Below are 11183 nucleotides of genomic sequence, written 5' to 3' on the forward strand. Positions count from 1 at the left end.
CAAACCTTACAGGAAAGGTATTTTGTCGAACAAACAAAAAATCGATCCAAGTTAAGCAGTCTCCCTGTCTCACATTTCTGCTCTTCTACTTTTTTTTTTTTTTTAAATTTTTTTTAAGTCACTCTTCAATAATAGAGATCTTTGATATTAAAACCAGATCCATTTTAATACTACAGTACAGCAATCCTGTAAATTGTTCTGGGATGTTTTGGTAATAGCATACAGGACAAAAAAGGTAATTTTCAGTTACCAAAAGCAACCATCTTATGCCGTGTTTAAGTCTTAGCTATTACTACCCATTCAACGGTAAAAAAAAGTATACATGAGTTATATTATAATCTAAGAAGTATTTCGGTAATAACGTTAGGAGTTAATTAAATACAACAAAAAGACAAACTCTAGAGAATATAATGTTGGGATTTCCTCGCCTGTAAGTTGTCGAAAAGGTGCACGAGGGGCAGGGGTGGGGGATACAATGGAGAGGTTACACAGAAATAACCTGATTTACAATTAAGGAGTAAAAAACCCCAGCTGTTTGCAGTTATGCTAAAAATGAAGCAAAACCTATGAATAAAATAGTTTACAGTATCCTTCTACTCGCCAGCTTAAAATGTTGGTGTATTAGCAAAGAGAATTATCCTCATTACACTTATTGGGTAAGAACTGGAAAATCTATGACCTTAATTTTAGACCTTTAAAAGATGTGCCATAGAGGTTCCTTTTGAACATAACAAAACAAAAGAACACATCCCAAACAAACAAACAAAACAACCAAACCACCACGCCACAACAACCTACAATAATAAAGAATAAATACTTATAAATACTTCAGTTTCTCTTTTCCGAGTCGTGTGATAAAAACTTGCGCAGAATGCATTTCTGAATGTAGTACGCTGCCCTAAATAGCTGTGAAAATATCCCTAGATATGTGAAAATATCCCTAGATATTTTTACATTTTTCTTAGAAACCCTACAAAAAAATTTACATGCATATTGTTTCGGTCCCTCGTTTTGGGCTAAGGAGTCATCGGAAAGTAAACCGACAAGGTGGCTCTAGATAATCACCTTACACTTTACAAAAAGTATTTAAGCATTCATCAGGGAAAATGTTCCCTTCCTTTAAAAAACAAAACAAAACAAAAAAGAAAAAAAATTAAAACGAGAGGGGAAAAAAAAAGACAAATAACAAATACACACACAAGGCAAAAGAAATAAAATCTCTCCCATAGTCCTAAGAAATAAAGATAAGTAGATTTTGGAATATAAATATGCCAGCGCACGGCCAGTGCTCTGCCCGGGTAGGCAACTGTCGGACTGTCACTATCAAACAGTTTTTGAGTGTCGGTCCCGCCTTGGACCCACTCGGGGTCCAGCAGCAGCTTCCTGGACGCTGTTTCAGCGAAAGACACACTCTCTAACACTGCTCGAGTGATAAAATCTTCTTTGTTCCATCTATTTAATTAAGCAATTTCATTTTGAACAGAGCTTGAAAATAGGACCCATCTCTTTACATAGAAAAATGAGGCCAAAAGAGCTATTTTCTCTTTATTTCCAATTTCCACCCCCCCCCGAAATAAATTTCCATCTAATCCGAACATGAAGCCACCCTCTTGCTGCAAACTGTGGCCCGAAATACTATGGGTTCGGGATTTGCTGTCTCCGAGGTGCTAAAATATTTATACATTACTTTTGTGACTGTAATGTTGTTACTTGTGATTATGGAAGAAGTACGACTAGGCAAAAGGGAAAATCTCATCCTTTTACTTTTTTTTTCCCCCCTGAATTAAACACACACACCCTTGTCTCACCCCTCCGAGTCCCTTCAGGATCAGATTTTCAGCACATCTCAGTAACTATTTTAGACCTAACTGGCATTTTAGTAGAACTCGATCTACCCGATGAAAAGCTCGAGGGAAAGAAAGGAAAAAAAAATGCAGCAGCATTTACAGCAAGTGTGGAAACAGAGAGGAAAAAATGCCACAAAGCCTCATCCATGAGAGGGTTTTGTCCTTGCTACAGCGAATTTACTTAGACATAATCAATATCTTCATATTTATGTTTTATATTCGAGATTCGTGCATTTCGGTTCGGCCAGAGTTTATAGTTTCTTTTTCCCCTGTTTACCGTAAGATGAAGAAATTAGGCCTACTACAAATGCAAAAACCAAGGGATTTGAAGGTAACAAGGAAAACTGAATATTGTTTCTGATTTTTATATATGCATAAAAATACACACAACACACATACTTGAGTCTCCCCACACTTGACCTTCAAAAAGTGCTGAAAGTGATCTAACCAGACACCGGGGCAGTCAAATTGTGAATTATTTTATCTAAAGACCCAGATCTTGAAGGGTTAATTTATATATATATATAAAAATATAATATAAATTTTTGCACATATTTTTAGGCAAATATTTATATTTTCCTTCTCTTCTGTCTCTGTTCTCCGATCTGTGCTCTGGAATAGGCGAGGTTGTGGACTCCTTTAATAACCCCCCATGAGGATTTTGCAGAACAATCCTCAAACACTCATCAGAATTAATATTCGCTTTATCGTTCATTATGTGTCTAATTATGTGTAATGATCGAGGCCTAAACTGCGCCACGCAGATCCACAACGATCCGATTTTGCATTCTGCAATCAGGAAAAACTCTCTAAAAAACGCCTGAACCCCGGGTGTCTCTCAAGTCCTTTATACGTGTGTATTTTAATTACTTTTTCTGACGCTGCTCAGCTGCTGTGACCCTTATTGTGCATATTTATATACGAGCAAGGGAAAGCAAAGTATTTCACTGTCATTTACAGCAGTAGAAAGTAATAGACACATGGAAAACAGTGGCCATTTTCTCTCTTCAGAGAAGAAGTTATGTTCCTTGTTCGCAAGAAACCGTCTGCAACTACTGGTGAGGGGTGGTGGGTTTATTCTTTTCTAAACTAGCAATAGAGAAAACGAAAATAAAGCTTTTCAAGGGGACGGGAAAAAGGCAGAAATAAGACACTATAACTTCTCAAGAACCTGTAGTTTTTCTACTGCGTAAAAAAAAAAAAAAAAAAAAAAAAAGAGAGAGAGAGGAAAAAAACCCTCACGTGTTCCCGGTGCAATCTGAGTATATGGTGCGGAGAGGGCTCCGGGGCGCTGCGCGACCGGGGCCGAGTTGCCGGGAGCAGCGGGCCTCCCGCCGGCCCCGGGGCGGCCCCCACCACCTCCCGCTCCCGCCGCCCCGTCGGGCCATCCACGACAACAGTCCCGCTCCCCGGGGGCCCTACCTGTGCCGGGGCCTCCCGCGGCGCCTTCTCCGCAGGATCAGCAGCAGATGCCAACGCCGACCCAGCGCCCCGACGACGCCGCGGAGGATGCGCCAGCCCAGCGCCCGGGCGCGGAGCAGGCTGCGGGCGCTCCGAAAGCGGACAGTGCACCTTAACCGGCGGGTCATGGGTGCGGGGGGGAACCCCTGGTGTGCCGCGCTAGAAATACCTCCCTGGCGGGGCCCCATTGGGGAATCGGCCCTCTCACCCTCCATTCATTGGAGAGGATTTTATTTTCTTTTTCTTTTTTTTATTTTTTTTTTTTCTTTTCCGTTTGACTAATTTCGACTCCCCATTTTGCCTTACCTCCCTCCCTCCCCTCCCCCCTCCCCTCCCTCTTCCCCCCCCGCTTCTGCACTTAAACGCCTCCGATGATGATGGCTCCCGCCTCGAAAGCAGGCGAAGGAGGACCGGCGGCGGGGGATGGGACCGGGGGAGGCCGCCGGCTCCTCTCCCCTCCCACAGGAGCACCACCACTAAACGGGCGTGGAGGCCGGCCAATCGCAAGGCGCTCCTCTGCTTTCAAATAAAGCCTTGACGACATGTCCTTGCCCTGCCCCCCGCCCCGTCTGTCCCCTCCAAACATGCCGCCTCCCGTTCCGTTTGGAGGGGGGAGGGTGTTATTTCTTTAATTTATTTTATTTCTGTTTTCTTCTGATTTGGTTGGGTTTGGACCTCTTTCCCTCCGGGACTCCCTCGGGGGGACTGTGCTTGCGGCGGCCCGGCGCACCGCGACCCCAGCCCGCCCCTCCTGGGGCCGCGGTAGTGCCCCGCAGGGACGGCTAGCGGATCCCTGCCTCTTTAAAAGCACAGGCCAGTATTGCCCCGGGCGAACAGCTATTTCCTTGTCACATGGTCATTTGAACGCGACGCGGGGCCGTTGCGTAGCGGAGCGAAGAAAAAAAAAAAAAAAAGCGGATCTCGTCTCCCCCCGCCGGTAACAGAAACGGGTAATTAACTGTTTAATCTCCCCCGACCTTCTCGCCGGTCGTGCTCCTCGGTGCCGGACCGCTTTGTTTTCTGTTCGAAGGGTGAGATTTTGGAGCGGGGGGCGGGGAGAAAGCACCGAAAAGCCCGGAGCAACCTGCCGGCCCGCCCCTCCTGGGCCGGCTCCCGGCGCTACCGGAGGGACGGCCCGGGGGGTTCTGAGCCCCCTGACAGCCGGGGCGGAGCGCGACCTGCCGCCCGGCAGAGGATCTCTGGGAGGCGGCGGGTGGGGGTCCCGCTGCCCCCGTCCCACCCTCTCCCTGGGAGCCCGTCTACCTGCGCATCCTCCCTCCCAGGGTGCGGGTACCTCCGCGAGGGGCGCGGGCAAGAGTGACGAGCAGGGAGGGTGCGGGTCCTGCGGGCGCATCTTCGCCATGCCCGGGAGCGGCGGGGCCCTGCTCGGCTCGGCGCGGCACGGCACGGCTAGGCGCAGCGCGGCGCGGCGCGGAGCTGGGACTGCGCAGGGACTGCAGGGAGCTGGCGGGGAAGGCTCCGGGAAGGGGAGGCAGCGCGGCCGTCCCGGGGAGGGCCAACGAATATACGCGTGTACAACATCCCCCCCCCTCCCCCCCCCCCCCCGCATAACAAACACCTCCTTCTCTCGGCTGGACAAACAGCAATAACACTCATGTCAATAGGAGGTCCCTTCTTCTGCCTCAGAAGGGAGCGACCCTAACAGCGATGCTAATGAAGAAGAGCCTGTGTTGGTTTCTCCTGGACCGAGTCCGATTTCAAGCCTGGGAAGTGGGTGAGTGAAAACAGCCATTTCGAAATGAAAGCAGCTCTGCGAGAGATTTATTTTATTTTATTTTATTTTCCATTTCATTTCATTTCATTTCATTTTTTTCCCACTTCCATGGCGACCCCTCCCCGACAGGCAAGGCAAAACTAAGAGAAATGGATGCCTATCTGGATGCAGGATACAGGTGCTGGAGCAGCGGTGGGAGGATGAACTGACAGTTTTGGCAATAGAAACTAAATACCCACCAACGCTGAATGCATGGCCGAGCCGGGCCCAAGGAGCATCTCACCCGTGCACAGGGCGCAAACCGTGCTGCAGATGGTTGTCTGTGTGTGCGTGTGTCTCCACATGTATTCAATTACAACTGCGATATTAAAAATAAAAGGCGCGAGTAATCTGCGACGTTAAACGCAATGCTTCAGGGCTTTCTCGAAATGTGTGTTGCTGCTGCTGTTTGTTGTTAACAATCATTTTTCTTTTCAGGCACGATTCCAAGCGCTGGAGCCGGCGCTGCTGCCAGAATAAAAGGTGTTCGTGGAAGTTTCCGCGGCCGAGTGGGATCGTGTTGGGAAACGACACCCTCCCACGCTGTAAGTAACCCCCGCGTGGGCCCGGCCCGGGCAGGGACTCTGCATCTGCGGCGTGAGGCAAATTTATAGCTACTGCGCATTTAGCCCTGCTGGCTTTTGAGGTCATATTCTGCTTGTTTGGTGCGATCAGTCTAGGAAAGTCTGCAATTTCCCTGCCGATTTTATGCATTATTATTATTATTATTGTTGTTGTTGTTGTTGTTGTTGTTGTTTTTCATAATCTGTAATGGAAAGACCCCAAATTTTAAATCGAATTCTAGTTATTGAAAAAAAAGACCTTTAAAAATAGGAATACTGGTCTAACTAAGGTTGGAAGTGCAGTTTATCAGCTCCTTACTTTTCTGTAAATAGGACAGTCAGGCTCTACCCTAGCCCTGTCTCCACATCTGGTCCTGGCTCCATCCCGGTTCCCTCAGGCATGGGATGCAGGTTCTTGACTGCTGTGTCCCCATTATTGTCCTCGGCTCGCTTATGGCTATGCCATGTACTGAGGCAGAGTACAGTACAATTTCACAAGGTATTATCTTGGCATGTTGTAATCTTACGTATTTTCTATTTAAATATATGTATAAAATATATATTCTAGCCATTATTATAGTAAACAAGGATGAATATAGACTAAACACAAGTGAATTTTTTGTACATATTTTGTATACATATAATGTGGTTAAAATTAAATGTAAGTATATTACACATAAAATAATTGATAAGCAAATACGTAGGCTTGATACATAATCATAATGTTTTTGATATCTATGCATATTATGTACGTTTTAATGCAGGTATTACATAGATGTACTATGTACATAAACAGCATAACTACGTATTTATAGCGTGTCTATTTGTATGAAGTAATTCTAAAGCGTGCCTTCTATGAAATTATGTTGCAATAAATTACATGATCCAATACGTTATATAAAAATATATGTATTATTTTTAATGTTTACGTATGAAATATCTGGGAGTTGAACACTCAGTAGGAATGTAAAATGGAGAGAAATCTTTCTCCCCTTTAATTCGCTACAGGTAGCTCTGCGAAGTGCCCGAGATTTGCGCTTGGGGAAGGAGACTAGCCCTTTCCTGCTGCTCCGCCTTGCGATTCCTTTCTCTGTCCCCAGCCCGCGGGATGTGCGAGCACAGCCCCGCGTTGGGAAGGCAGAGTCTCCCATTCGTGTCGCAGGAGCGGCGACAGCCGCACGGGCTGGAAGCGCCGTCCTCGCCGCCAGCCTCACCGCCCTGCCCGCTGCTGCCCGGCCCCTCCCGCAGCACACCCGTGCAGGTCTGGGACCCGCCGCGGCGGGAGCGGGTCTGCCCGGCCGTGTGCTTCCCCTCGGCGGAGGCTGGGCTGCCGTGGCAGCTTCACCGTGGAATGCTCATACCCAGCTTCCCTGCTCCGCGGCAGTCAGTGAAATACGGATCAGCGCACAGGAAATTAATATACCCCCCTCCCCGTTCCTCCTCCAGCAGCACGGATGTCAAAAACACTTGTTACAACGACTTGTTTGTCTCTTTACCAAAGGTGCCGTCGCCAAACAGCTTGGGGAATCCTGGGACCGAGCTCGGACGTATGATTTTTAATTGTTATTCAAAATACTGGTAAACTTACAGTAACTCAGGGAAGGTCGCCTGAAAGTTGGTAAAGCACCTATAACTTCAAGCGAGGGCAGTATCGGGCTTGCAGAGACACAATTGTCTCTTTATTTTCTCCTTCCAGGTGCCATGTTTACAGCTTCCATGAGAAGAGCCACAGATGCGCCACGGGCCCATGCACAGACTTGCACAGCACCTTACATGGTTTTAAGAAGGTATTTGCCAAAGCCGCAATCTCTCCAGGAAGCCTCCGTTCTCCGCCGTTCGGCAGGTTTTGCTAGGGAGAAGCTGAGACTGGTTTCAGCGCTCCTTGAGTCCGATTTAACTTGAGTTTGAAATCAAACGGGTGGTAGCCGGCTTGGGCCCGGGAGATCCCGGAGCCTCTCCCGTCCCTGTACGACGGAGGGCTGGGAAGTGCGAGCAGAAAGCCCCGGGGAGGAGCATAAACAGAAAGCCCAGACGCGGTCCTGTGAAAACACGAAGGTTTTATTGTGCCATCTCTCTGCAGGGGTTTTCCTTCATATTTATTACTCTTCACAGTGTTTTGGACTCTCGCGTGAATAAAGCGCGGCGTCGAGGTGTGTAGATTTCAAGTGCAGGATAACATACAGACACATGCAAAGTATAGCGTACAAAACAATACATATTCCTCTGGTCTTTCGTTCATCCGAGCCGGGAGACGCGATCCGTGAATTATTTACAACGCGTGAATGCTGCTCGACTTCGAGTCTCCCGAAGCGGGCGCGGGCAATAAATTAGGGGATGGGGTCGCCCAGGAGTCTAAGCGAGGGGCGGCGGGTGGCGCAGGTAGCGGCCCACCGCTCCGTGCGGGCCCCCCGCCGCCACGTCCAGGGGGAGGCGGCCGCGGCCGTCGGGCAGGTCGAGGCGCGCCCCGGCGCGGTGCAGCGCCGCCAGCGTCTCCAGGAAGCCGGCGCGGGCCGCGTCGTGCGCCGGGAAGCAGCCGGTGCGCGGGTCGGGCCGGTTGGGGTCCGCTCCGCGCTGGAGCAGCAGCTCGGCCACCCGCGGGCTGCCCAGCATCATCACCTGCGGGGAGAGACAGCGTCAGCGCCGCGGAGAGCTGCTCAGGCTTTCTCGCTCAGCCCAGCAGGAGCGGGGATCGCCTGCGGAAAGGAGCGGAAAATCCGCGGGTGGGGCCTAGAGATCAGCTCCGGAGACGCCACGAACGGCGGAGAGCACGGACGCGGCGGGAGCCTTGCGCAGCGCGGGGAAACGCCCGTTTTCCGTGGGGCAGAGGTACTGGGGGAAGGGGCTCGCCCTACTCCCGGCGCACCCCCGCGGGAACCGAGGGCAAGTCCCGACCTGCTTTGCAACGGCCACCGCGCAGCGTGGCTGTGGACCGGCTCTCGGGGGCTGCCGCCGCCCCGCTCCCACCCGGGACACTTCCAGGAGGTCTCTGGCAAGCGGACACTTGCGTGCAGGGAACCTACTACCCTGCAGCGCGGCGCCCGCACTTCTCTCGCCCTCAAGAGAAGCTGAAAACGCATTCTTAGCCTGACGCCCTTGCCCAATGCAGCACCAAAATCCCCGGGAGCTACCCCAACTCGGGCTCGCCGTTTTCTAAGCAGCGTTTCCTCCACCGCACCCGGCAGTGTGCTCAGTGCATGGGCTGAAGCCCTGCCGCGCAAAGGTACAGAAAAAAAACATGTCGAAGGACGGCAACAGATATATGTTTCGAGTGAAATGCTGCACCGACATTTTGTAGAAAAGAATTTCGCAAGCACTGGCTGTAAAAGTTAAATATATCGTCTCCAATTATGCCAAGTTCGTTTTATTTTGAAAATTTTAGAAGAAGCTGGCTAGAACTACCACGGAAATTAACTCAGCTTTATAAATCTAGGGTCTACTCCTTCTCTGGGCACTAGATCTATCTATATATTCGAGCAACTGCAAAATGTGGGCAGTCTGAGCCCCACAGGGACTGTTAGCGGAGTACCTGCATGGTCTGCTGGACAAGGCTATCGCACCCGGATGTTTCTGCTCGTAAGGATCAGCGAATATATTGTGAGAATCAGTGAATATACGTTATTTCATGGGAGAGGAAAAATACTAATAGACTTATAAAAGTAGAAGATGAGTTATGACGAAAGGGTAATTCTTTCTGAAAAGGTGACTCGTTACTTTTCATTGCACGTTTATTGCGAAATGAGCATTATAGTTCTCGGTTTTGAGTCATCCTATGGGTTGGTTAAAATAGAGTCAAGGGTTGCTAAGACTAAAACCTCTCTGTTGCGGCCGTCATAGACTTTCGGCTTTCCAGAGAAGCCAGAGGAACGGCTCTGCCGCTCCCCTTCGAGAGCAGCCGAGCTCAGCCGCCGGTGGGCGGCCGACGCCGGGAGGCTGTCCCGGGGCTGCCGCCGCTGCTCCTGGGGCTCGGACGGGCCGCTGCCCCCTCCCCGCCGCCCGCACCTCCCCGACCCTCCTTACCTGGATGGGAGTCCGGCCGTAGGAGTTGACGGCGTTGGGGTCTGCCGTGCCGTCCAGCAGCTCCCTGAGGCGCTGCAGGTCGCCGCGGGCGGCGGCGTTGGCCAGCTCGTCCGCCGCCGTGCTGCCCGTCCGCCGCGCCATGTCCCGGCCCACCCCGGTCTCACAGCCGCCGGCAGCCGGGCGCCACGCAGCGCTGCAGCCGCCGCTCGGCCGCCACGCGGTGCCCGGGGCTGGCAGGGATCGCGGCCCGCGGGGGGCGCCCTGCCCATGGGAGCGCCCGGCCGCGCTGCTCCGCGCCGCCGGCGGCCCTCGGCACCCCGGGCAGCAGGACCCGGCCCCGGCCCGGAGGTGCCTGTGCGGTGCCGTCCCTGGGGCCGCCTCCACCTGCAAGGACGTAGCGGAGCCGCCCGCCCCTTGTTTTCTCCGCACAGCTGGTGCGGCTCCGCCCCGGCCCGGTCCCGCCTCTCCCGTGTCACCGTCACCGCGGCGGAGCGGATCGCAGCGGCCGCGCCCGGTCCCCGGCCTTGCCCCGAGGGGGCGGAGCGCCCTGCGCTGCCCTCAGAGGGCCGGGCTGCTGGGCGGGCGTCCGGCGGCGGGGACGTCTCTCCATTTTTTTGTTCTTTTTATTTATTTATCTCCCCTCCGCCCCGGCTCTCTCTTCAGGGCAGCAGCATCTTAACCTGTGCCTGACCGCCAAGAGAGAAGAGGCCGGGGGAAAGGGTAGGAGCGAAAGGCTTTATATCACGAGCCCTCTCCGGACACCCGCCGGTTCCCGAGCCGCAGGAGGTGGCGGAGGCGGCACTTCTTCCACTTCTCCTAAGGTGAAATGCCAGCTCTTCCAAGCTGTTTTAGTTGGCACAGACACCTACTAACACACAATGGGCGCAGCAACGCAGAAAGCCTGCAGGGAGATACGAGCAGCGACTGCGACGTCTCCACCCTCAGTCCGAAACATATGGTTTCCATTTTTTTTTTTTTTAATTAAAAAATAGCAGCACTTTAAACACTTCCTCCAAACAAAGGCCACAGAGGATGGGCACGTTTTCCTTCAGCACAGCAAGGTGATTGCGCGGCTCCCAGGCTGCCCGGCGGAGACCCGAACCCCCTCCGTGCGGCGGGGTGGGGGGGCGCGGGGCGGCGGCAGCACCACGGACAGCTCCGCCGCGCCGGGCCGGGCCAGCCCCGCCCTCCCGGACACCCCCGCGGCCGCCGCTCTTTGTCACCCGCCGCTCCGGGGAAAAGCTTCCCGGAGCTGACAGGGAAACATGTCCTTTGCTGGGCCCGGTGAGTCACCGCCTTGGTAAACTGTGGTGGCGGGCTATCTTCCTCTTGGTCGCGAAGGTTGTTTTGCGGGTTCACCCAATATCGTGAAACCAATAAATGCAGTGCTTGTGTTTCAAAGGGAGTTGAAAGTTTCCTGGTGTTGTGCAAAGACTCAGAGGAAGTAGGAGCTCCTCACTTTTTCAATAAGCTGTGTTTCACGATGTTGCTGCTTGAGATTTATCAGTGTCCTTGTTTCTT

At 52.0% G+C, this 11183-nt stretch overlaps 1 protein-coding gene across 1 annotated transcript; it reads right to left on the reverse strand.

The window, feature by feature from the left end:
* Positions 1–7997: 7997 nt before the first annotated feature.
* LOC136002512 (cyclin-dependent kinase 4 inhibitor B-like) lies at positions 7998–9909 on the reverse strand. The gene is made up of 2 exons (XM_065657626.1): positions 9663–9909; positions 7998–8261 (listed from the first exon to the last, which is right to left on the reverse strand). The coding sequence occupies exons 1-2, from the start codon at positions 9801–9803 to the stop codon at positions 7998–8000; spliced, it is 405 nt and encodes a 134-aa protein (XP_065513698.1). The 5' UTR covers positions 9804–9909.
* Positions 9910–11183: the final 1274 nt, after the last annotated feature.

The sequence above is a fragment of the Caloenas nicobarica genome, chromosome Z, assembly GCF_036013445.1.
Source record: "Caloenas nicobarica isolate bCalNic1 chromosome Z, bCalNic1.hap1, whole genome shotgun sequence".
Lineage (NCBI taxonomy): Eukaryota > Metazoa > Chordata > Aves > Columbiformes > Columbidae > Caloenas > Caloenas nicobarica.